The 26,777-nt window shown below is 39.3% G+C and overlaps 3 protein-coding genes across 8 annotated transcripts in view; all 3 read right to left on the reverse strand.

Moving 5' to 3' along the window:
- Window positions 1-1,952: 1,952 nt before the first annotated feature.
- cpsf6 (cleavage and polyadenylation specific factor 6) lies at window positions 1,953-16,459 on the reverse strand. 2 transcript variants are annotated; one of them, XM_071502661.1, is made up of 11 exons: window positions 16,305-16,459; window positions 14,322-14,531; window positions 13,955-14,058; window positions 13,370-13,515; window positions 12,845-13,021; window positions 11,645-11,752; window positions 10,076-10,574; window positions 9,729-9,844; window positions 9,457-9,610; window positions 8,992-9,190; window positions 1,953-2,583 (listed from the first exon to the last, which is right to left on the reverse strand). In XM_071502661.1, the coding sequence occupies exons 1-10, from the start codon at window positions 16,362-16,364 to the stop codon at window positions 9,004-9,006; spliced, it is 1,761 nt and encodes a 586-aa protein (XP_071358762.1). In that variant the 5' UTR covers window positions 16,365-16,459; the 3' UTR covers window positions 1,953-2,583; window positions 8,992-9,003. The 2 variants fall into 2 exon arrangements, with proteins under 2 accessions (XP_071358762.1, XP_071358763.1); XM_071502662.1 differs by lacking the exon at window positions 11,645-11,752.
- Window positions 16,460-17,475: 1,016 nt separating this feature from the next.
- LOC139635581 (voltage-dependent calcium channel subunit alpha-2/delta-4-like) lies at window positions 17,476-22,917 on the reverse strand. The gene is made up of 6 exons (XM_071503050.1): window positions 22,892-22,917; window positions 21,958-22,190; window positions 21,295-21,415; window positions 20,365-20,483; window positions 19,709-19,788; window positions 17,476-19,405 (listed from the first exon to the last, which is right to left on the reverse strand). The coding sequence occupies exons 1-6, from the start codon at window positions 22,915-22,917 to the stop codon at window positions 19,313-19,315; spliced, it is 672 nt and encodes a 223-aa protein (XP_071359151.1). The 3' UTR covers window positions 17,476-19,312.
- Window positions 22,918-23,196: 279 nt separating this feature from the next.
- Window positions 23,197-26,777, reverse strand: part of LOC139635106 (voltage-dependent calcium channel subunit alpha-2/delta-4-like) — an 85,350-nt gene continuing 81,769 nt past the window's right edge. For 4 of the 5 annotated variants that reach the window (XM_071502094.1, XM_071502092.1, XM_071502095.1 and 1 more), the window contains 6 exons: window positions 26,420-26,475; window positions 25,920-25,940; window positions 25,257-25,377; window positions 24,327-24,445; window positions 23,671-23,750; window positions 23,197-23,367 (listed from right to left, as the gene is read on the reverse strand). In XM_071502094.1, the coding sequence (XP_071358195.1) occupies window positions 23,275-23,367; window positions 23,671-23,750; window positions 24,327-24,445; window positions 25,257-25,377; window positions 25,920-25,940; window positions 26,420-26,475 (490 nt within the window). In that variant the 3' untranslated portion in view covers window positions 23,197-23,274. The remainder of the gene's footprint in view (window positions 23,368-23,670; window positions 23,751-24,326; window positions 24,446-25,256; window positions 25,378-25,919; window positions 25,941-26,419; window positions 26,476-26,777) is intronic. The other variant, XM_071502096.1, reaches the window with a different exon arrangement.

The raw sequence follows: 26,777 nt of genomic DNA on the forward strand, positions 1-26,777 counted from the left end.
CAATTATTGACAAATAAGTTATCTCCATGTCACACTTTACAGATTAGTTAGATTGGGGTCACACATGCTAACTTTCAATGGTAGCATAGTCTGTACCAGACAAAAGCAGCTGAATATCAGTTAATGCTTAGATACTTTACATTATACTATTCAAGTGAAACACTGAAATAAACAAAGAAAACACAAAAAAGATACTTTCCAACATGTATCAGGTCAAAGTGTTGGTCTGGCCTGATGCTGCAGAATTGGCCAGACTTTCTCTGGATTGGACTGTTTCTTCTTCTGCAGTACATGTAGACCTGAAAACACTTACCTTCAGAGCTGTGGAGAGAAGAATTATCTGTGCACACACAACGTCCCAAATAGTGGTCAGTCAGCCAAAACCAGGGCTGTGTAGGGGCTTTTGTTAAAGAGAACTGGCATCCCCTTAAAGCGCTCCACTTTTTCCACATTTTTCTTTGTATCAATATTAACCCTCGTGAGCATTAAATATCCTTTTGAAAGTATACTATGAGAACAAAAATACATTTCAAGAGAATCGTGATGGCCTTTAAGTGTTACGATTCTGCTACAATCTGATTAACCTTTTTTCTTCAAAGTTCATTGATTTGTCTAGTTGGAGGTTAGGATCCACAATTTTTACATCAAATACCCACGGAGATCCAGTATTTTATGGGATGGTCATGGACTGACATGATGGATACACAACAGTCACCTTCACAAGTAAAACAAGCTACAATAAGAAAGGGGGAAGAAAAAAAAAAGCAAATTAGGAGTCATTTTAAACATTATAGAGAGGCGCCATGAACAAACTTAACAGAAGTTTTGTTTGCCATCTTATTAATATCAGTGTTAGTGAATTTGTCCATATTCCATTGTTTTGAAAAACAAATGAAACAAACAGCAATATGGCACCCCTGATGAAACACTGTTGCAAACCTTCACAGTATTTTTACATTTTTATTTAGTCAATTTCAAAAACTTGTCTGAGCTTGTTTAAAACCAGATATGTTAGGGCAGCTAGACCTAATATTTTTTATAATTTTAGATTTTTATCTGAGACCCCCCAAAAAACCCAAAAAAACATAACAAAACAAAAAACATACATGTAACTCAGGGCTTATTTGCCAAACCCACTGTATTGAACATCACAATTTAAAAGCTCGGTATCACAAAGTCTTTACAATCACAGCCTATTTCAACAAAAAGGCAAGACATGAACATGGTGGGTGGTGGAATAAAGATCTGGTGCACTGCATGATATGGCAATGCTAGTGATGCCTTTAACAAATTGTACAGCCGTACTGAATTTGTTCCTTTTGTTGTTTTAGGGTTTTAAAAATGTACATACAAAAACATGCTGACTGTGGAACATAGGAGCAAAAACATTTTCTTAAAATAGCAATTTGTCAACAATTGGAATTCATTCATATTGAATGATGATCAATTCCATGTAAGCTTTAACTACAACGGCTGTTTAAATGAATGTTTCAAGTGTAAGAATGAATGCAATTCACATTTACAAAACATAACAGACTTCAGACAGTTTGGTCCAGAAATGTTGTGAATAGTCACTGCGATTACACATGAACTGAACTTCAGAAACCACTCTGTAAACATGATGCGGTTGTTTTGTTTGTTTTTTTTCTTCTGATGTATCTGAAATCGTCCAAAAAGGTGAATGAACATGTACACCTTCAACTGTTAAAGGTCTATACTGTTTATACTATCAATTTCTCTTACCTTGTAAAATGTGTCCGTCTGAAGGGAGGAAGAAATAAAAATAAAAAAATACCCCAACAAAACAAAAACAATAAAATAAAATATAAACATAGCTAAAAAATATTATCGAAGAGTAGACAAGTTCAATGTGAAAAATGTTTAAGCATTCAAAAATGTACATTTAATATAAATGAGACAAACATGTAGAGGAATTCACCAAATGCAGAGTGTACCTCAGTAAACATTTTTTATTACAACACCATCTAGTTTTTAATCAAAAGCAGAGACATTTACAAACATACCAACCATGAAAAGAATAAATGAGAATGAGCAGGAGAGGTGGGAAGAAAACATCAAACATGTACCCTATAAAAACTGATCTCTAAACTGAATGTACACAGTACAGCGGGCAAAGGAAAATAAAAAAAACAAACAGGATGTAATGTTTGTGTCTTCTATTTTTTGTGTGTGGGGGGGGGTTGTGCAGCCCATTTTATTGTTTGTTTGCAAAAAGCATCACACATACTCATCTTCATGTCAAATAAAACATCATAAAAATAAAAGAGCTGTTTGGAAAGTTTTTCTTTCATCTTTAGTTACCATGAATATAGGTGTTTGGATAACATAGCCTTACACAGGTCTGGGTCTTCCATCCACTGCTCTTAGTCAGGCAGACAAGATGAACAGACAGAGAGAAGGATGGGTGGAGAAGGAGAGGAGAAGAGAGATGGAGGGGTGGAGTAAGAGGTGGTGGTTGTAATCCTGTCCGGTCATGCAGGGTGGGGTGGAGGTGGTGGTGGTGGTGGTGGTGCACTGAAAGCGTTCCTCCTTTTCCTTCCATCCATCCTTGATCCTCTTGAGCTGAAAGGTGTCAAAACGAAGGGTGGAGTTTGGTTTCGAGGCAGCCCAACAGTGAACACCCACCCACCCACCAATAAACCTCTACACTACACATACAAAGTGCACACTAGGGCTGGGTTCAATTCACCATCACTTTGAGGCACAAGGCTGGAGGTTGTCTGAGTCAATTTAACATTTCGTAGCGGCAGGGGGTATGTGATCAGGAGCATTTTAAGGACAAGTGAAAAACACAACCTCAAACTTCTTCTGTACATTAACATTTGAGAATTTCTCTTGAAATTCTCAGTTGACTGTGTATTGCCCCCAACCCTAGCACAGACACAGAGAAACATGTCATGCAAACTTGAACAGGAAATAACCAGGAAGCAGAGGTGAAATCTATCTGCATGTACACAGCAAAACATCCAACAAGATTGAATGCAATTTATCAGTTACTGAAAAGGGAATTTGGAACTGTTCATTCATACTGTATGTATGTGAAGTGAAAACATGTACTGATTACATTCTTATGAAGACACACAGTCAATGGGATCCATATATAAAACTGTCGTCTTGGGGCTCTGAAGGTTAACATCAGTGTTACAGAGCTGTCTACCGTGTTCACTGAATTACAAAATCAAGGAGGGAAATGAGTTAATTGATCTAAAAAGAAAAACTATGCTGAGATGAAAATCCTCATTCTCCATTGTGGACAGCTTTGCTGGGCGAATTCTGCGTTATGTACCAATATGTTTTTTGTGTGCTTTGTACAAATTATGAAATTTCCTGGAGAAAGGGTCAAGTATTAGATGTTGATTGAAATCAGTGATTATATTATCTGTCTTTTTATTGACATTTGTCAATATGGGAGACAGTGACCAATGTTAGAATGTAATTTTCGAATCAACAGCAATTCAGTTGCTTCCTCCCCTTTGCTGCTAGTTGAAGTTTTAAAACCATTGAGCTTTTTAATGTGGAAACCAACATTTGTATCATTAATTCAATTTTCATACAGTGAATTTAATATTTTTTATATGGTATTCACTTCTTGCAAACCAATCAGAGTGGATCCTATATTCAGATACTTAATATTAATATTTTTTATTTCAACCCCATGGACATACCAGAAGGAACTAACATTTTTTTCCCCACCTAAATCCCTCATGATTTATTGCCTTAACTTAAGAATGCGAAGAATGTGCTTCCAACCTGTGTCAAACACCATCATTTTAACAAACAGTGCATGATTGTTTTTTGGTAATTAAGTAATGTAGGAGTAAAACACAGCAAAGGGACAGAAGATCAAAACACAAAACTACAAAGGCACGCATCGGACTCAGACACAGCAGATAATACTTTGCAACAACCAAGTGATGTGGTTGCCAAAAGCATCTCAGGGCTTTACATATAACAGAAAAAAATCATCTTAATGTCAATGTGATTTAGTATACCCCTGTATGGTCTTGCTAACATAATGCTAGTGAATAAGCAGCAATAGTTTGTGTCACTAAGAAATGTCCAGTATGAGATACAGGTAACTGGAAAGGTAAACCTCTTTATAATTGTAAATGGCAGCCGCAATGCTTAATTAGACTATCAACAATGACCAACTGACCTGATTACAATCCTGCCCATTTAAAATCCCTCTTTAACAGAAATGTTCAATTTTTCAGATGAAATGACAGTTCTGATACACGAAGTCGGTTCAAATTTGTCAGGTATTTCTATTAATTTAAAAACCACTTTATTGGGCCCTGATGACAAGAGGCTCTGCTTTACAGGGTGTAAAGATGTCAGAGAACTGGTATCGAAACTGAAATGGCCTCACTTACAGGCACCAGGTCAAATCAGTACAGGTGATTTTACATGGTTCAAAGATTCAAATGCATATTGAAATTTGTTTACGTTTTTGCAGTAGAAGGGGTTTTGATTTACACGGTGCAGACAAAAACAGTTTATTTTACATCACACAGTAGTCAAACTAAATGGTACGACTTGTCACACCATTATTCAAAAGTGGCTACAACATCCAGTACAAATGGGAATTGGCATGATTTAACTTTTGCCAGTGGCCAAATTACATCTAAATGCCATTCAATCAATCTTTTGTCATATTACAAAATATGCCATATTATTGAACCTTTGTTCATTATAGAATATGATACTTCATAAAAACATTAAAATGTATAGCAATGTTTCAGCTAACAACATGGAAATAAAGCAGGTCAGAGCCAAACCAGGGTCAAAAAGTTCATTGAACAGCCTGACATTTGATACTTACCATTTAAATGAGCATTTGTAAGGTCTGCTATTGCTACATAGCCAATGTTAGCATTATCAGCTGTTTACTTAGCAGTCTTGCCAAGAGCTTCAGCCATCATTGTGTTTCCAATACAAAAGATTACAGTAAGCTCTGAGAGCAGTGCTACTTTAGCACAAAGTGAGCACTGGGGCTAGCTTGTTAGCATGTTAACTTCAGTAGAAGACAAAAAAAGAAAACAAGAGGGCTGCCTTCCATTACGGGAGACGGCTCTTGGCAAGTAAAGGAATGTCGTTTGATGCTGGACGTGCAACATTTCTTCTAGACTGGTAAGTAAACATCTGTTAATGCTAACATTAGCTATGTAGCAATAGGAAAACTTAGAAATGGCTCCTTTAACAATTCCCATTGTATAGAGTATATTTGGACATTGTGGCAGCTTGTCTCTGTGGGTATCACCTTTGTTTCCACTATAAACGATCACATCTTTAGAAAAGGTTTACTGATACTGCAGAAGGAGAGAAAAATGAAATCTTTTGCAATTCTATTCACTGTGACAACTACATATCTAATTTCTTGACAAAAACAACCTAGGAACTAAATATTATTATAGCATATCTTGTTCTCCACCTTGACTTTAGGCCATCTCCCAGAGTCAGATATATTAACTGTACATTTCATTTCCACCCTGTAATTTAAATGGGCATGAAGGCTTATTGTGAACCTTGAGCTGAAACTGATTGACCCTGGTGTGACATGAGCAAATACTGTGCTTATTTTTGAAAAGGACATTCGGGCTGTGATCCCTAGCACAAATACACCTTTAATCAGACTGAACAGAGCATAGAAAGTAATTTCTGCCTGGTACAAACACTGTGCGTTCCCCCATGGCAATATGAACAGATAAAACAACTGTTTCCTGAATTACATGCTGTGAGATATCAGACTGAACGCAAAGGTGGATCTTGGACATGGTCAAATGGAAAATGGACACATTTGGCCTTATTACATGAATATTGCCCACTTCCTTTTGATCTTTGTTTCATTTATACTGCATGAAACATTTTTTGTCAAAATATATTCAACAAATACATTTTGGCATCTATACATTACCAAATGATATTCAGCTTTGTGCCCACTGGGGATCTCTTATCTCAACGAGATTCCAAGATGTGCGTTAGAGGAGACTGCAGTCTATACATTTTTATTTCATTTTAAATGTTGTGCTGTGCTATGAGTAAAAGTAAACATTAAAAAAATATTTACTTTCTAATTTCACAAAATTAGAAAAAAGTTGTTTTTTAAGAGGTTCCCAGTGGACACAAGTCTTGATTTTCAGTAACACCTTGTGTAAATAAAGGACAATTGAGTGGAACATTGGTCAGATCAACTCAGCTAACACCGACAGCTGAAAATCAGCACAACTCTACACTATATCACATTATAGATTACCGGGAGAGATACTACGTTACATTATTTTAGTTTGGGTTTTGCCTGCTTTCAGAGTTCAGCAACTCCACAAGCAAAACCACCCCAGTTAATACTTCTCAGAATGAGAGAAACACAGACACTTATGAAAAAACCCATATATAAATAATGGGTCTAATGTACAGAGCATATTTCCTAACTAATTTAAGACAATAAGGTGTCAGGACTGAATGCGGTTTCTGTCTGAAAGCTCATTTAAAATTATGAGAAATATTATTTGGGGTGATGCACAACTGTACAGAGATGCTGAAGGGCCCATGTAACCTATTAGACTCTGCTCTATAAGAACTGGTTTATGCAACACCACAGACATCAGAACGACACAAAATCAGAACGACACAAAATAATTCAAACTCGATATTTCAACTGCAGTCCCAAAACTTTACAAATTTTATCGTGTTGTTCAACACGCAAGTGACGCAATGGAAGAAAACATCTTCCCACAAAGAATACAAAATTATTTGTGGAAACCTAACACTCAGAATCCATTAAAGCACCACCAAGTGTCAGAATTTGCCTAAAAAATATTTACAATTTGACAGCAACACATATCAGTTGTGTAGAAGCTAATAGTTTCAGATGAATTCATTCTCCCAAAAAGCCATCCATAATGCTATGATCCAAAATACTCACTAACACTGCAGCCTAAACGAGAATCATTTCAATGTACATGCAAGAGTCACATAAAAACAAAATATTAAAAAATTAAAATTTCTACTATGTATCAGTCAATGTCAAATAACAGTTACCATATAATCATGAATTTGCTGCACTGACATTAAAATTTGTCAAGAGTTTTCATTTACTGTATACACTTCAAAATCATTTACAAGTTCTCACAGATGATATTATGATTTTTTTTTTTTTTTTCCCCCAATTTAACTGAATCAGTCAATGACTAAAAAAATATTTTAATGATGGCCTGGAGACAGGCACAAAAATCTGGGATTTGAAAACATACATTTTCTGATTCTAGCGTTCAATTTCTCAAATTACCATTCCATGTTTACATATAATTTACTCTTGCCAATAATATATTTATAAGACACTGTAATTCTGATAGTTACAAATAATTGAAATTTGAAGCCACCAATCAATCCATCAGAACATCAACATTTTATATTTCCTTTGACCTTTGCCTCAAATCAATGATCCATGTGACATTATGTGTACTACTGGCAACAACATTTGGACATCACACTAACTTCTATGTTGTCAGAACATGATATCAAAAGGACATAAGCATGGATACTTTTTCATTTTTTCACTTCACCTCAATGTCTTAAATTGAGGTACAATGCTTCAGAGTTGGCTACAAAACATTCAATTTGTCAAAAGCAAAATGCCAGGAAATATTATTGTCATGCAAATATGACACAATCACACCGTCAATTCTGTGTCCAAAACGATCAGATATTGACACCGATAAATAAATTTTAACCTGCTCTCCATTAAAGACATGACAAACTCAAATGGTAATATGACAATTACAGTGTAGATTGGTCTACCATGGACAAGTTGAACATTGTAATTTTTTTCTGAATACAATCAAATTTGAATAGACCATACAAATTGCTAAATCTGCTCTAAGTATTGTAAAAATCATTGGGTAATACTGACATCTGAAACTGGCCAATCAGTCAAGGAACCACTATTAAGAGCACACTAATAAAGCTACTCAGCAGTCACAATACTCTTCAGTAAGCTGTAAACTCGCATGTAATGAAATGCCAAAGTACTGAATCTTGATATTCAAGCCAGAAAAATACCCAACTTTTGATCCACTAGCCACAGCAGCTGGTAAAACCCAAATTCAAATTATTTCCACTTATGACGAGCCAATTGCATGTTTCAATTTGCAGAGGTAAGTGTATTTGTACTGTGTAATAAATATACAGTACATAACATCAGGTTAGTGCTGCTTTACAGCTTCTCACAGGCACAATTTGTACCTCAATTTTGTAATTAGACTACACAATGTGGCTAATAGATTTTGTAATTTACCAGCATCAGGCCTGTAGACCAAAAATTAACAATTCATCCACAGAATCAATTTCCAGTCACTGCCAGTGTATTGTGTCTTTTAGGGATAGCACAGATACAAGTCTTACAAAACCCTTTGAACAAGTGAATACAATAAGTGTGTATTACACACATTTTCTGAGACAATATACAGAGTAACACAGGTGTGACCACTAATTCTGAAATCAGAATGAAAGCACTTACCTTACACCTACCTGAAACCAAGAGGATTGATTATTAAAAGTCTTTATGTTGCTTACCTTGTCTCTCTAGTCCCCTTCCTCAAGAATTCATTCAAGTCAACACTAAGCTCATTCTAGAGTTTACTGCATTATTAAGCTTTACATTTTTAATCAAATGTGACCATATGACTTTGTAGGTATTAAAAACATTTAAAAGCCCAATATGGTCTTAGCATTTTCATCTTGTGACTGTACTGATCAGGACATTTTAGTTGATAAATTTGTTATTTTGGAAGACACAACACACATAGACATTATAGATCAATTTTTGACAAGATGTGTCTACAAAACTAAACACTGATGATTTCTTTTCTCATTGTGTAGTTAACTAATCTAGTCTGTGTCAAGACATATGCAGTGAGGAAGAAGACAAGAACAGGGCACATGACAGAAGAAAATAACAAAGGTTCCACCAACCTCCCTTCTTGTCTAGCGGTGTCGGTACTCCCTCTCCCTCTCTCTTTCCCGGTCTCTGTCCCGGTCCCTCTCACGATGGCGGTCCCGCTCCCGGCTGCGTTCTCGGTAATAGTCCTCGTGCCTGTCTCGACTGCGGGACTTGTGGCGTCGGCTTTTCTCTCTGGAGCGACTGTGGTCACGTTCTCTGGAGCGCTCTCGCCTGGTAGACACAAAGACACATCATTACCAGGGTTTCAGACTTTTAAATACAAAATAGGCAGGCAAAGCCATGTCAAATGAGAGGCAAATAGTTGCTGTAGCTTCAAATCTGGCAGGCTTTTCCCTTTGCATTTGATCCAAAACATTCCCAAGTTACTTTGACAAGTTGCTTTGTTTTGCTTTGCCATGTCTTTTAGTATGAAGCTTATAAATAACTTCAACGTCACAATTAATAGGACATTTAATGGCATTAAATGAAAATCTTACCTGGAGGCAGAGCCATAGCTTTTTGACTCAATGCCGTGAAGACAGTCCTGCAGAGAACTGATGAGGACTTTACAGCGGTCGTCTGCTGACACTTTGGACTGCTTAATCAGACTGATGGCAGTCACCAAGGTCTCAATGGCACTGCCATAATCGGCTGAAGAGAGGACACAAGGATGCATTCAACGTTCATTTATATTGGTTCCTAATTTTGATGTTGGTGACAACGTATCAACTCACAAGCCTGTAGTTGTTTGCACATTATTATGTGTTACCTGCACTGGCGTCAGACACAGCCCGTGATATGGCACTGGAGGAGATGGCTCTGTTTCTGTTCATGATCTCCTCAAACTCTGCCTCGCTCAGCGGGGTCCGTGATGCCTCCATCTCCCTTAAAAAAAAAAAAAAAAAAACACAGACAAACACACAAAGGTCATGATACTTGTTATGTTTCAGAGTCAACATTTATTTTTGCAACCAGTGCAAATTATCTTCTCAGCATCTTACTACAAGTCCATAATTTTTGCACTTTGTGCCAGTGTACTGATAACCTAACAGTAAGAGAATGTGAAATAAATGACTGTATTCATTTGTTTGTTCCACCTTCACCACCCATTCTTACCGGCCTCCAGGACCGTAGTCTCCTCTCTCATATGGTGGCGGTCGTCCGTATGGGTCGTTTGGTCCTGGGGGCCCTCGGCTGTCATTGGGCGGCATGCTGTTGTTGCCCGGTGGGGGGAAGAAGGCAGGGTTGACATGGGGGGCTGGTGGCGGTCCACCCGGTGGGGGACCTGGCATGTGTGGAGGTGGAGCCAAAGCCATGGGGGGTCCGATGGGACCTGGGGGCCGAGGAGGGAAGGGCCCTGGAGGTGGCGGACCCTGCTGGGGGGGTGGGGGACCAGGGGGAGGGCCATAACCTGGAGGAGGTGGACCTGGAGGTAGGGGTCCCATTGGTGGCTGGCCAAACTGACCAGGGAAGAGAACAGGAGGAGGAGGCCTGTCACCACGATTTGGGGGACCAGCGAGGGGAGGGGGAAGACCCTGTCCAGGAGGTGGAGGTCCTGGGGGACCAGGTGGACCAGGTGGACCAGGAGGGGGACGTGGGGGACCCTGCATCCCTCCTAAAAAAAGAACACAAGGGACAAAACACAAGCTTATGAAACAAACACTATATCTTTTGTTTATGTTATAGCAGGTAGAGCCCTCCCCAGCTTTTTTGAGTAGAATGGGGACATAAGTGTTCTGGTAAAAGCAAAAACAAACAAACAAAAAAATCTACTTGAAAATGTAATTGGCTGGGTTAAAACATAAAACACATATAGGCCCAGCTGATTAATTGGTCATGGTCTAGTATATACTATCGTGCAGGAGCCTGTGTTCTCTCTGTTTCATTCATACATAGATATCCTCAGGGACTGACTGCTCAAAGCAGGGACAATGACACAGACATATAAAGAAGAGCAAGCCATAGCTATAGGGAACAACAAATGAAAAAGGGTCACAAAATGATGTTGAAAAATCAGAAGGCAACAGAACAGATGAGGAGATACACTCACAGCTAATTGTTTCAAGCAGGCTTCTTTTTTTCCCCTCAATAAATCTAGGGTCTTTTTACTCACCACTGCAAAGTTCCCAAGTTCAGAATGTTGGGCTCATATACTTGAGATATATATATATATATAAAATTTCATACATTTTTAGGCTTTAGGGAGTTACATATCTTTGTCATTGGCACATTTTGTTTGAAATCTCTCATGCAACTGCATGAAGGAAGTTAAAAAAAAAAAAAGACAATTTAAAGGGAAGTATTTTCTTCTTATTGGGCCAACTACACTTCCTTAAAGGACCGAGGTGCAAAAAAGATACAGAAGTACTAGGTAGTAAGCAGAATGTAGTATGGCCTTCAAAACTTGCTTCCGCCTGAACAGAGCACATCTTTAAATGGTGTGCTTCTCTAAAATGTAGTGTGAACACATCAAAATATTTACTCAAGCCTCATGTACAGTATGTACAGTATGCACCAACAGTATCTGATGCAAACTGAATAGGGATTTAGATATCTGAGGGTAAATTCAGCTGTTTTAGAGGAAGTCAATCTCACTGTTTCAATGGCACAACTTCTACCAGCTAGCTGAGGGTTAGGATAAGAAGGCGATCGATCATATCAACCAGATCAATCGAGGTGTTTCACCTCTGCCACGCCAGCTCCCGTTCCTGCCCCCCGGCGGGAAGGGATTGAAACTCATATCCATCAGAGGGCCATCTTGGTGCCTAATCAGATCTGGTCTCATCCCCGAGCCTAATGGGGAAGAAAGCAAACCAATCACAACTCTTCCCTACATAAACTTCTGCCTACCAACTGAGGGACTTTCACAGCCCAGCAGCACGGGGGACCAGCCACTAAGCGAAACAAGAGATGCGAAAAAAGTGGGATGAAGGGCAAATACGCAAAAAAAGGAAAAGAAAAAGCTGGCAACTCCATTCTTTCCTACTGGAAGTGTAAGGCAGCCAATCCAAGATTTGTAAGAAGTTGAAGGCTGGTAGCTTGCCAAGTGAAGCTTTGAGCAAACTGCTTGTCAAGGAATGGTGTTGGAAATTGTCAGTGAACAGCAAATTGCAGCCAGGGAGGGATTATTTGTTCAACTGGAAGTGAAGAGGGACAAAAAAAAAAAAACAACCAAAAAAAAAAACAAAACAGAAATGGAAAACATGCAAATAGCACAGCCCTTCCAGAAGAGATTTACAGGGAGAGAGATGATCTCTCTCTAGAAACACACACTACAACAGACTAGCCTTGGTTCCATGCAGGCGTGAGTAGCAGCAAAGCCTGGACTGTGCTAACTGAGCAGCACTGCCAGACACAGAGCAGAATCTTACTAATCTCCTGTAATGTTTTCAAGGCCCATGTCACACTATGATGATTATTTAGATATGCTGCAGCACTATATTACTGTAATATCACATGAATAACAAAAGCCTGAAAACAAAAACATAAAATTCAAAATAATAGGGGAGGGCAGTTTTTTAACAATACCAGGTCTAAAACAGGAATCCATTGACCCGTAAAGCTCAACTGGAGTTAGAGCATGACCTCTGCCAACTGTGAGTCCCACTACACCAATTCATACACATCAGATTACACATGTTGTAGTGAGCTAAAAGTGTGACTCATGATGTGCATGTCTTCCCAGTGCATCCAGCCATGAATTCGCCTCCACTTCTGAGACTGGAAAATAATTTATCTAAGAATAGAAATAGAATTTGGCTGATTTGCCAGAACCTGGTAGAGATGTGATCAAGACACAAACATCTCTTCTGCCATGAACTTCAATTCCACTGACAGGGACACCGTCCCCACCCCTCTGGCACAAACACCTGTTACCAAACTAACCAGGGAAGTGTGGTGGCGGTCCTCCAGGCCCAACGGGACCAGGGAAGCGGTCTCCTCCGGGGCCAGGTGGTCCAGGAAACCTTCCTCTGCCTCGACCTCCAATGGGGAAACCTCCACGGGGGCCTGCTCCAGGGGGACCAGCTTTACCTTCCCCAGACATTTGACCTGACTGAGTGCCTGTGAAATAATAAGACAACATGCACTTTTCCCTTTAATATCTAATAAATAAGAAACTGGTCCTCTGTGTGTGCATTAATAGACGTGGAGCTATGTGCATTTTGTCTTAACTGCTGTGGCTGAGTGAGTAGCCGAAGCACTAAATACTGGTATGACTGACTGTACACAAAGTACAGTACATATAATTTGCTCACATGCTGCAGTGCAGGTGCACTTTCAGCAGACATGTCACAGCATGTGCAACTTACTTCTACATGACTAGTTTCAACCAGCACTGAGATGTGTCTTTTAGTGAACTCTTGCTGAGTGCATCTTAAACTATGCAGACGCCAAGTGTGTCCTACTTACTTTTGCGTGACTGCATCTCAAACTGGCTGAGGGACTGTTTGTTGCATGGCGTGACAATGGGATTCTGGCCGTGGAGCTCCCTCTTTGATAGGAGTTCCATCAACTTCCTGGATGATGCCTCTGAGCCCACACACACCAGGGCAAACCTGGGAGACACATGCAGAGGACATAAACAAATTACACTTGTTCAGAAAAATCAGAGTTCATGCTCCAAGAATGTATTTTTTTCAATTTAAAGATTTCATTTGTGTCTTTTTGCTTTAATCTTTAGATTGCAAAATACTCGACATTATAATGAGCTGGAGTCTCAATCATCATTTCACAATCTACAGACCAATATTGCACCGCATCAGATCCAAAAGGACCTGGGCTGAAAGTGATACCTTCTACAAGCAGACTTAAAAAATTTATAATTTGAATGAAGATCATATGCATTTCCATCAGTATCCACTCTAACAGCATTACGACAAGACATGCATGAATATGGCAAATCCAACATAGGATTCCACTCGCTATGTTACAAGAGATAATTATCATGAGCTGTGATTTAGTGCGAACATGTGACACAGGTAATAAAGACCTCACCCTTTTGACTGGCCATTTGCTCTGTTTTCAAAGAACTTGATCTCTAGCACATCTGTGATGCCTATCAACCGGATGGCTTCTGTCAGGTCCTCATCTGTTGTCCACTGCAAAGGAGAAAACAGAAACGTCTGTTTATTCATAGTGACTTGCTTAAATAGGTAAAGATGTAATATTTTACAACTTGCATGTAAGTGTGTGGGTCTACACTTGGCAAAGCACAAGAGTGACTTATTTAGTGGGATGTCCGTTAAGACCTTAACTTTACAGAACATATTATGATTTATTAACTGCTGTTTAAGAGCATGTGCTCTAAGCACATTCCCCCACATATATCCATGTATCCTGAACAGAATTCTCTGCCACCCACCCATGTGAGGTTTCCTATATATAGGGCGATCCTTTTTCCTGTGTAGGTGTACACCACGTTGGGCGGGGCACTCTTCCCTCCCTCTGTGCCACCCGGTGCGGGCAGCGTGTCCAGGTAGTCACGGTCTTCTGGAGCATCACCATTATTGGCTGATGGGGATATTACATCATCATACAGGTCGATCTGCTCGTGAACTGGATAGTCAGATTCCTGTTGAGCATGACAATAACAGCATGGTCAAATACTTATAGCATGTTATGAGCACTTCAACAGCACTGATTATACCCGTCTCACCTCTAGGTATAGCTGTGAGGACGCTGCACAGCGACATCTAGAAATTTGAACATTTTCCCTTGACTTCTTATTTTATTATATTTTTATTTTTTAAATTTAAGAAAAGGTGCCTTTTCATGTTGACACACATTGCCACTTGCCTCTGTCAATTCAGGCCAAGTGGTATGGTAACTTTTTTTAATGTTGACTATGCACAGCGCATGGCCGTATAAGCAACAGCTGTTTCTCACACAAGCAGGTGAGTGTTTAGCAGCTATGCACAAAAAACCTTAATCAAATCTTCAATCTTTACAACAATAAACAAAGGATATATCTGGATGACATTGCACTCAAGCATAACATATTTAATTTGCCGCTTTATTCATAGTCAATGACGACAACTGTGTTTCTGGTAAAGTTTATTGTTCACACGGTCTGTTGTGGTATAGATTATTATATTAAATACATTACAGCTGGTAGCACTCTTGCACACCACAAAACTAGGCCTTGAATCTGATCATCTTATCCACAGTATAACAAACCTTGATAAGTGTGACCCTGTGAACACACCTGCATTTTTTTAAGTGCCTGAGGTAGGTGAACGCCTTAGTCCTATTTTATAAAGTCAATGCTTCACTTGAGTGTATGTAGAACAGGTTATTGCAGCATTTACAGTCATTGTGTATGTAGACATAATCACTGTGTCGAGCTGGTCTTCACTGGCAAATAACCAAAGTGATGCCTTCACTAACTTTTTTCTACAACAACAAGCAATTCATTTTTCATTTTGTGTTGCAGAATAACATACATATGTTAGTAACTGTCCGATGCATTTGTTTCTTTAAGCTCAGATTTAGTTGTTTAACATAAAGAGCCCACGAAAGAAACCACTAGTGGAGCTACTGCAGGAACTCATTGCATGAGCTGCTGAACGCATCTTCGCAGTCGGCACAATGGGTGAACAAAACACAACTTGAGATGGTGGTATAGGTTACGTTTTCTCTAAATAACAAACTTTCAACAAACACACAACACGTAGATTGCATCCAAGATGTGGCTGATGTAGCTTCATCCAGTTGTACGATAAAGGGGCGTGTGGAGAAGAAAACATACTCCGAGACAAATTAATGCTACACGAAGCTAACAGTAAAGCTAACAACTTAAACACCAATTAAACGCGCTTCTATTCTACACATTTTATTCATACCTAACCATTTAACATCGTTAAAATTAAGTTCGTTTCGACCCAAAGTTCGTCCGTATAAGCTCACAACACAAAGAACGTATCATACTTTAGAGAAAGAAAAAAAACAGCTAGTTGCTAAAGCTTAGCTAGCTAACGCAATTGTGTTTGTTTCTAACCCGCCATGGGCGGCCATGCTGAGGCCCGACGCTGTCAATACTGAACAATGAAAGCGGTTGCTTTTCGCATGCACCCAAAGAGAAACCGTCTTTGCATGTTGCACACCGATTACTACATGCGACACACGATGCGTTAAATACCGACAACTCCACAAATGCAACATATCGAGCCGATCATGTTGGCCGAGGCTGCAGGCTTGCAGCATGGTGAAAGTGGGCCTGTATGCGAGAGCGGCTCGTTTAACCAGCGGAGCACGCCATTCTCCGATCATAATAACAAGAAAAGGTTATACATATACACAGAAAATACCACCGTGCGTCGAAGTGTGCTAATTGAGAATATAATACCTGGTTGAATTCCTCCTCTACGTCGGCGTAGATATCGATGTGATCCACACCGTCCGCCATTTTCCTCTGACCCGTCGCTCACTCTCCGCCCGGCGGTGCAGAGCAACAGCGAGCCACAAACAATGAGGCGGAGGTGCCACAAGCGTCCCTGCTGGTCAGTTCACTCATTACAAAACGGTGCATTGTGTTGAAAAACGCACTTGGGTTTGCAGGACGTAATTCATTTCACTCATCGTTGAATGAAAAAATGGTTAAATGTCATAGATTGTTAGGAGAAAAGTTTAGATTTTTTAGATCAGGATACTATTTGTCTATTATATAAGTAATATAAAATATGACTCCATGTGATGGTTCCCGCACTAAATATCTAGTCTACAAATAACCTGTTGTTTTTTTTGTTTGTTTTTTTTTACAGCCGGACCTCTGAATAAGATAGAAGAAATTATTAAGTATGGGGCCAGTGCTTTTGAGGTGTAGGCCTACATTTTCCATCAGCTACCAAACATCATTCATGAAGGTGTCCTCAATTCATCCTGTCCGTCCAGTGGGGGCCTAATATTGGCCTTGCAGCTTCTCTGACTCACTGAAGTGCTGTAGGTCCTGTTTGCCCATGGTCTGTCCCAACAGGAACAGTATCACTACAGCCACCACAAGAAAATAACCACTATTCAAAGTGCCATTAATGGGACACATATCAAACTGTACTTTTCTTATATTATCGACAGGACAGTGGGTTATAATTATATGTATATGTGATTATATGTTACCTTTTCTGTTAAACCTCGTACAGTGTCTTGTAGGAATGTTGTCCATTATCACAATTTATCACAATAATGTTAAGTGTAAATAATTTTGGTCTATTTTCCTGATACCTCTTCTTAAACCATTTTTTTTCTTTGATGATGTCGAGTTAAAGCATAAAAGCTTTAGTATGTTTTCTATCTATGGACAAAATTGACAGATTAACAGGCTTCTGTCTTAAAAAGATTCAACAAAGTCCAAAAATGTATTCGCCTTGCTTTGTTTTTTTAATACATTTATGATATGAGTCTTTTTATATTTTGGAGGAATTCTTGGACTGATCCTCTTTTAGCCTGATAGAGCTACCTGCATCCATGTTTGTTTAACACTATAGTCATTGGCTGACAAAACAACACACACTGACGACAAATACAGTACAAAACCCATAAGGATAATTTAATTTGCTTTGTACAAATCATGGCTTCAGTCAACCAACATACAACGTGGACATGTCAACCACACAATATACAGGATATTGTATAGTGGAAATTACAAACAAAAGTGATACAAATAATCAAATTAGTCTCATAATCCCAGCAAGAGAGAACATACTGTACTGATGCACCCCCACACACACTATATGTAACTGAGTCTATTACATAAACAGGCAAAAATCTCAGGCAATTTTGTCATCAGAATCAGTTCAACTCATAGACATGCTTTGTAAGATGATGAAAAATATTATAGAAAAAGCTACAGGGTCACTCACAGCCCAAAACACAATGAAATGCTGAGCAAAGCAGTCAAAAATGTTAAACATACAAGCAGATGTGTACAAAAATACCCTATGCAATTACATTTACAGTATTAATTTACATTGCAATCATGTATCAATGTGACATTTTCAAAATTAAGCTATGACCAAGTTTCGTCCATAATTATGACAACGTTGTTTCATAGAGAGTGCTACCTTTTCTTTTGGTTTCACCATGAAATCATAAAATGTTATGGTTATTTATGGCAGCATTAAGTAGCAGATACATGACATTGAGGGCTAAGAAAAATATTCAAAAACCACAGTCTCCAGCAAACGCATTAAAATTTAATTCTGTTTCAATTCCTTGATCATTTATATGTTGGTAAAAGTGCAAATAATCATTTGTGGCAATCACATGCAGACTGAAAACATGTCTGGGCATTTTTAAAATCTCATTTAAAAAAATTTTACGTGAATACATTTTAAAGATTAAGTCTATCATTGTGTTATCCATGCTGATCATAGACCTACAACCTGTGAGAGCTACAGTTTCCACACGTCCAGCCAAACAGACAAACATAATTACAAACAGTACGTACAAACACAGAGAAAGACACAGCTGATAAAGACAGAAAGGCAGACAGACATCTTTTAGAGAAACAAATATTTTTGGGAGGTCATCAAAGTATAAACTCAAAAATGAGATCCCAAGGGCCTGACAATCCTCATTCTTATCATCTTTATGACATTTTCATACTTACCTTAATTCTAGATAACCCTATTGCGACCATTTTCTAGGCACTCAGCCATATTCTTATCCATTGTCCATTATCCATTAATATTGCAAACAACCTTGTAAAACATGACTCTCACCAGCAACACAACAGTGTCTCTCCACATGTTGCTGTAGCCCTTCTCTCGGTGGATATTATTCAACATTAACGAAGCAAAGTCTGTAAATAAAGCATTGTGGATGATAAATATTGGATGTATGTGTTTTGGCTGTGTGCATGCTTGCTGCCGCATATATAATATGTGTCTGCAACACACACTTCAATGGGATATGGGAAATGAGAAACATATTTTTTCCCCCGTTGGACTTTGTTATGTTGCATCTCGTGACTCACAATCCCCTTTTATCAATGCACGTCATCGCCGCCACCTGCATCTCTTTAGTCCCTTTTCATTTTAAGATGCAAAGTCGTGAATGAGAAAGTAACGAGAAGAAAAGTATCCATGGCAACAACAGCCCATTAAATTGCTTTCTTAGCAGTTTTCACTTTAGATGTATTGATTTTTTAGGAATTAACCAAAAAATGCTCATAAAGCCCATCAAATGTCCATCAGGAGGGATCAGGCTTGTGGTTTTCATGAGCAAATTGTGCAGAATTAGATTAGTTTTTAAAAAAAAAAAATCCACTTGAGGTGTCCATTGTCTAAACACACTTCTTGATTTATTCCAATCTCCTTCTTTATATGAGAATGGTTGAAACAGCGAAGTTGTCCATCATCAGGAGACAAGTGTCGAGAAGGAGAGACAGATAAAGAAGAGAGAGGCTGAGAGAGATATAAAAGAAGCCCGCCCGCAGTCATTGGCGTTCTCCTACAGGGACAAAACAGAAAAAATGATTTCACTTTGAGTTTCTCCCATGATTCAAGCCATTTGACACCAATATGATGCTATCAAGCAGTGAATAAATATATGAATAAAAAGTTAGTAAATAACAGAACCAGTGTATTAAAACAATGAAAGGAAACATATATTTGATCATAATTTGTTATGTGAAAACAAAAAATATTGCATGTAAGCCTGAAAAAGTTAATCATTTGTAAAAAATTTTAGATCGACACTCGGTCGAAGCTGCTGCACACTGGCTGCAGATGTTGTGAGTTGTGAGAAGCTGACCTGCGGGTGGTAGGCGTGGCAGGACTCGGGCCGTCTGCGAATCTTCTGTGACTTCATCCTCTCACACTTTACTGAGGCATTATGTACAGCAGGGTCAAGGCACAGCAACAACAGAAGTTTCTCTTGCATTCTCATTCAAATACTGTATTAATACAAAGGTTTTGCAATGTAAAGTACATATTTCACAGATACACCATAGCAGGCTCACAGTTTGTACCGGTTCAATCTGAACTAAATGTGTAGTTGCTAAAATCAGTTTAAGTAGCACAGTGAATGAGGCAAGCATGGTGCAAGGGGAAAAGTCTCACCAAAACACTACTGTAGTGTTTACATGTGGGAAGTCTGTGAGGGATCGTGTCCTTGTTGCAACATAAGTGATTCCTGCTTGTTGTCTACATCCTCTCCGGAACAAGCAGTACAAAGGGAATTCATTTTGGACAAAGACAAAAAGGGCAGCAAACTGATTATGGTTATTGGTACATTTTGGTCATTTGGGATATATAATTATACTGTACTTTTAAAAGTACCAATGGTTAAGTAAACAGAGTGTGCTACTAACATGCCAGTGAGTTATGCTGTGAAATATAAACAGCTCTACCACATCTGAAAAATATGTTTGTGCTCAAGTGCTGATTTCTCCCAATGCTCCAAAAGGATATATCTGACTTCTCTGGGCTCCATGGTGAGCGGTCCATACTGTCTGGAGCAGTCACAGTCTGCCTGAACCACCAGCATCAAAAGGTTGCTCTCTGGTATCTGCTGCACCACAAACATCCTGACACACACACACACACACACACACACACACACACACACACACACACACACAAACATGAAAAGATAAATGTGAAAATGTGCACGCAAACAAAAACACAGGGGCAGAAAAAAAGGCAACAAAAACAACAAATATCACATGCTCATTCATGAGTCATACATTTATGCAGAATATATTTATGCAAAAAAGGATTTATGCAAAAACTGCATCCTTTGGTTGCGGTGGGTAACACTGTCAACCAAACAACACTCAACCAAAATGTCAGGATCCTGTCCAGCAATGGCTGTGATGTGTTGCACACCCTTTGGCCTCATGAGGGCGTTCACACTCAACTTATGATTACAAACCTGCTGAAATAATCAGACTAACCGGCGTTTCTCTCCATGTTTCTGTCTCTCCCTCTTTCACAGACACACACTTGCTTTGATGCTTCCCTCTCTTTCTCCTCTTCCCCCTCGATTTGCCTACCACTGTTTTTCCATTTCTGTGTCTGTCTCCCACTCTTCCCCATCTGTGTTTTTTTCATTTACTTCCCTCAGTACTCACTCTCAGTTTTCCAATCACTCTCACTCTCCATATGCTTCTCGGTCTTTCTATAACCCTGTGCACCCTAATCTAATTCTGTTCCTTTCTACTTATTTCCCTCTTCCTGATACTCTTGTATAAACACACGCTGCTTTCAGTATGCAGAGCAGAGCAAAGCTGTAGAAAATGGATTTTGGAAGGACAATTTAATATGACTGGTCCGGGGCTTAGAGAGGGGTGCACTGCAGATTTATGTGTGTATAAGTGTGCATGAGTGTGTGCTTACTTCTGGCAGCGTCCACACTTAATAATGCTGTTGGTCTCTTTGACTGACGGCTCGTAAACGAAGCTGGGGTACTCGGTGTCACACGGCTGCAGGATGTCCCCTTTTTTCTTATGAGCTGAGGCTAATAGAAAGATAGATAAGGGTCAACTCTCGAGGTTTGGAATGTGAATGAGTACGTGAAACTGTGTATGTGTGACATTTTGTTCCATGACTGACAGGCTGAGAAGAGAACGAGGGCCACTATTTAAATGCTTCACACTTCAGCCATTTATATCTCTGTCTACCATTACCAGAGCTGCTCCGGCTTACTGTGTGCTCCAAACAAAATTGAATAAGGTGCCTGAGTACAGGTAAAATGACGGTTTGGAAACCTGAAAGACGAGCCACAATGGCTTGTCAAAATTTCTCGTCTGCTTGTGAGATATGGTTTTTGTTTGAGTTCTTTAGAATTACAATAGCTTCAGTCAAACTCTATGCTTAGTTCTTGTTTTTGAAATATTTGCCAGTTGTGCTTGTTCCCACTGAATGCTAGTTATGTAATCGGACACACCAAATTCTCTTTAGTTTGAAGTATGCTACAAACACAACACCACACATTAAACACAGGTTGTTTGTTTTACTGAACCATGATCCTCCTCAGAAACACTAAAGACAGATACTCACACACGCTGAAAGATGGCTTGGCTGAATGGTGGGATGATAATGATGATGATGATGATGGTGTGCAGTCAGAGGAGGAGCAGGTGATGACAGGTGGAGTAATGTGGGTGAATGTGTGATCGATGGAGAGGCAGAGGCAGATGAGAGGTGAAGGGATCAAAGGACACAATGTTGTTATTGCACAATGACCTTCAGGCTGGTGATCAGTGTTACACAGTTTCAACACTGGTACTGAACTGACACATTACTGTAACATGTTTATAGTGACAGAGTGATGATGATGAAAATGAAATGATGATGGTGAGTCAAGCCCAGACTCACAACATTTATGTTAAGATTTAAATCAAATTTGGGATCTCTTAAGCCTTTATTTATGATATTTAAAAACATAATTACAAACAGTACGTACAAACACAGAGAAAGACACAGCTGATAAAGACAGAAAGGCAGACAGACATCTTTTAGAGAAACAAATATTTTTGGGAGGTCATCAAAGTATAAACTCAAAAATGAGATCCCAAGGGCCTGACAATCCTCATTCTTATCATCTTTATGACATTTTCATACTTACCTTAATTCTAGATAACCCTATTGCGACCATTTTCTAGGCACTCAGCCATATTCTTATCCATTGTCCATTATCCATTAATATTGCAAACAACCTTGTAAAACATGACTCTCACCAGCAACACAACAGTGTCTCTCCACATGTTGCTGTAGCCCTTCTCTCGGTGGATATTATTCAACATTAACGAAGCAAAGTCTGTAAATAAAGCATTGTGGATGATAAATATTGGATGTATGTGTTTTGGCTGTGTGCATGCTTGCTGCCGCATATATAATATGTGTCTGCAACACACACTTCAATGGGATATGGGAAATGAGAAACATATTTTTTCCCCCGTTGGACTTTGTTATGTTGCATCTCGTGACTCACAATCCCCTTTTATCAATGCACGTCATCGCCGCCACCTGCATCTCTTTAGTCCCTTTTCATTTTAAGATGCAAAGTCGTGAATGAGAAAGTAACGAGAAGAAAAGTATCCATGGCAACAACAGCCCATTAAATTGCTTTCTTAGCAGTTTTCACTTTAGATGTATTGATTTTTTAGGAATTAACCAAAAAATGCTCATAAAGCCCATCAAATGTCCATCAGGAGGGATCAGGCTTGTGGTTTTCATGAGCAAATTGTGCAGAATTAGATTAGTTTTTAAAAAAAAAAAATCCACTTGAGGTGTCCATTGTCTAAACACACTTCTTGATTTATTCCAATCTCCTTCTTTATATGAGAATGGTTGAAACAGCGAAGTTGTCCATCATCAGGAGACAAGTGTCGAGAAGGAGAGACAGATAAAGAAGAGAGAGGCTGAGAGAGATATAAAAGAAGCCCGCCCGCAGTCATTGGCGTTCTCCTACAGGGACAAAACAGAAAAAATGATTTCACTTTGAGTTTCTCCCATGATTCAAGCCATTTGACACCAATATGATGCTATCAAGCAGTGAATAAATATATGAATAAAAAGTTAGTAAATAACAGAACCAGTGTATTAAAACAATGAAAGGAAACATATATTTGATCATAATTTGTTATGTGAAAACAAAAAATATTGCATGTAAGCCTGAAAAAGTTAATCATTTGTAAAAAATTTTAGATCGACACTCGGTCGAAGCTGCTGCACACTGGCTGCAGATGTTGTGAGTTGTGAGAAGCTGACCTGCGGGTGGTAGGCGTGGCAGGACTCGGGCCGTCTGCGAATCTTCTGTGACTTCATCCTCTCACACTTTACTGAGGCATTATGTACAGCAGGGTCAAGGCACAGCAACAACAGAAGTTTCTCTTGCATTCTCATTCAAATACTGTATTAATACAAAGGTTTTGCAATGTAAAGTACATATTTCACAGATACACCATAGCAGGCTCACAGTTTGTACCGGTTCAATCTGAACTAAATGTGTAGTTGCTAAAATCAGTTTAAGTAGCACAGTGAATGAGGCAAGCATGGTGCAAGGGGAAAAGTCTCACCAAAACACTACTGTAGTGTTTACATGTGGGAAGTCTGTGAGGGATCGTGTCCTTGTTGCAACATAAGTGATTCCTGCTTGTTGTCTACATCCTCTCCGGAACAAGCAGTACAAAGGGAATTCATTTTGGACAAAGACAAAAAGGGCAGCAAACTGATTATGGTTATTGGTACATTTTGGTCATTTGGGATATATAATTATACTGTACTTTTAAAAGTACCAATGGTTAAGTAAACAGAGTGTGCTACTAACATGCCAGTGAGTTATGCTGTGAAATATAAACAGCTCTACCACATCTGAAAAATATGTTTGTGCTCAAGTGCTGATTTCTCCCAATGCTCCAAAAGGATATATCTGACTTCTCTGGGCTCCATGGTGAGCGGTCCATACTGTCTGGAGCAGTCACAGTCTGCCTGAACCACCAGCATCAAAAGGTTGCTCTCTGGTATCTGCTGCACCACAAACATCCTGACACACACACACACACACACACACACACACACACACACACACACACACACAAACATGAAAAGATAAATGTGAAAATGTGCACGCAAACAAAAACACAGGGGCAGAAAAAAAGGCAACAAAAACAACAAATATCACATGCTCATTCATGAGTCATACATTTATGCAGAATATATTTATGCAAAAAAGGATTTATGCAAAAACTGCATCCTTTGGTTGCGGTGGGTAACACTGTCAACCAAACAACACTCAACCAAAATGTCAGGATCCTGTCCAGCAATGGCTGTGATGTGTTGCACACCCTTTGGCCTCATGAGGGCGTTCACACTCAACTTATGATTACAAACCTGCTGAAATAATCAGACTAACCGGCGTTTCTCTCCATGTTTCTGTCTCTCCCTCTTTCACAGACACACACTTGCTTTGATGCTTCCCTCTCTTTCTCCTCTTCCCCCTCGATTTGCCTACCACTGTTTTTCCATTTCTGTGTCTGTCTCCCACTCTTCCCCATCTGTGTTTTTTTCATTTACTTCCCTCAGTACTCACTCTCAGTTTTCCAATCACTCTCACTCTCCATATGCTTCTCGGTCTTTCTATAACCCTGTGCACCCTAATCTAATTCTGTTCCTTTCTACTTATTTCCCTCTTCCTGATACTCTTGTATAAACACACGCTGCTTTCAGTATGCAGAGCAGAGCAAAGCTGTAGAAAATGGATTTTGGAAGGACAATTTAATATGACTGGTCCGGGGCTTAGAGAGGGGTGCACTGCAGATTTATGTGTGTATAAGTGTGCATGAGTGTGTGCTTACTTCTGGCAGCGTCCACACTTAATAATGCTGTTGGTCTCTTTGACTGACGGCTCGTAAACGAAGCTGGGGTACTCGGTGTCACACGGCTGCAGGATGTCCCCTTTTTTCTTATGAGCTGAGGCTAATAGAAAGATAGATAAGGGTCAACTCTCGAGGTTTGGAATGTGAATGAGTACGTGAAACTGTGTATGTGTGACATTTTGTTCCATGACTGACAGGCTGAGAAGAGAACGAGGGCCACTATTTAAATGCTTCACACTTCAGCCATTTATATCTCTGTCTACCATTACCAGAGCTGCTCCGGCTTACTGTGTGCTCCAAACAAAATTGAATAAGGTGCCTGAGTACAGGTAAAATGACGGTTTGGAAACCTGAAAGACGAGCCACAATGGCTTGTCAAAATTTCTCGTCTGCTTGTGAGATATGGTTTTTGTTTGAGTTCTTTAGAATTACAATAGCTTCAGTCAAACTCTATGCTTAGTTCTTGTTTTTGAAATATTTGCCAGTTGTGCTTGTTCCCACTGAATGCTAGTTATGTAATCGGACACACCAAATTCTCTTTAGTTTGAAGTATGCTACAAACACAACACCACACATTAAACACAGGTTGTTTGTTTTACTGAACCATGATCCTCCTCAGAAACACTAAAGACAGATACTCACACACGCTGAAAGATGGCTTGGCTGAATGGTGGGATGATAATGATGATGATGATGATGGTGTGCAGTCAGAGGAGGAGCAGGTGATGACAGGTGGAGTAATGTGGGTGAATGTGTGATCGATGGAGAGGCAGAGGCAGATGAGAGGTGAAGGGATCAAAGGACACAATGTTGTTATTGCACAATGACCTTCAGGCTGGTGATCAGTGTTACACAGTTTCAACACTGGTACTGAACTGACACATTACTGTAACATGTTTATAGTGACAGAGTGATGATGATGAAAATGAAATGATGATGGTGAGTCAAGCCCAGACTCACAACATTTATGTTAAGATTTAAATCAAATTTGGGATCTCTTAAGCCTTTATTTATGATATTTTCATTATTTATTAAGAATTGGTTTATAAAGCAAATATTGCAGTAACCTCAGAGGTTTGTAATGATTTACAAAATATACATAATTTGTGATGCTTAGACCTTAACTGGCCAAATGAGCTCACCGTCAGCAAAATGCTCCGTGTGCCAGAAGCCACAGATATTAAACTCCAGGAGAAACCTTGTGACAAAGAGAGGAGAGGAGAGTGGACAGTGAGAGGGAGTCAATTAGGCAGCCTTCATTATAGACCAAAAGCAGATTGCCAGCAGATTGCATGCAGCTTTCAAAAACTGGGCCAGGACCCAAAGTTGTGTCATGGGAATATTAAAATGGGTCCTTGAGTTATTCAGCAGTAATTGGAAGCTTTGGTAGCTGTTTTTGTCTTAACTGGATAACTAACCTGTTCTGTTTAATGTAGCTGCTGGATGTATCAAGTGACTTTAGCCTTACAAAGTCACTGCAGTTAAAAACTCCAGCTATTC

This window comes from Trachinotus anak, unplaced genomic scaffold (assembly GCF_046630095.1).
Source record: "Trachinotus anak isolate AG129_WGS33_773 ecotype Australia unplaced genomic scaffold, CSIRO_AGI_Tana_v1 ptg000018l, whole genome shotgun sequence".
In the NCBI taxonomy this organism is placed as follows: Eukaryota; Metazoa; Chordata; class Actinopteri; order Carangiformes; family Carangidae; genus Trachinotus; species Trachinotus anak.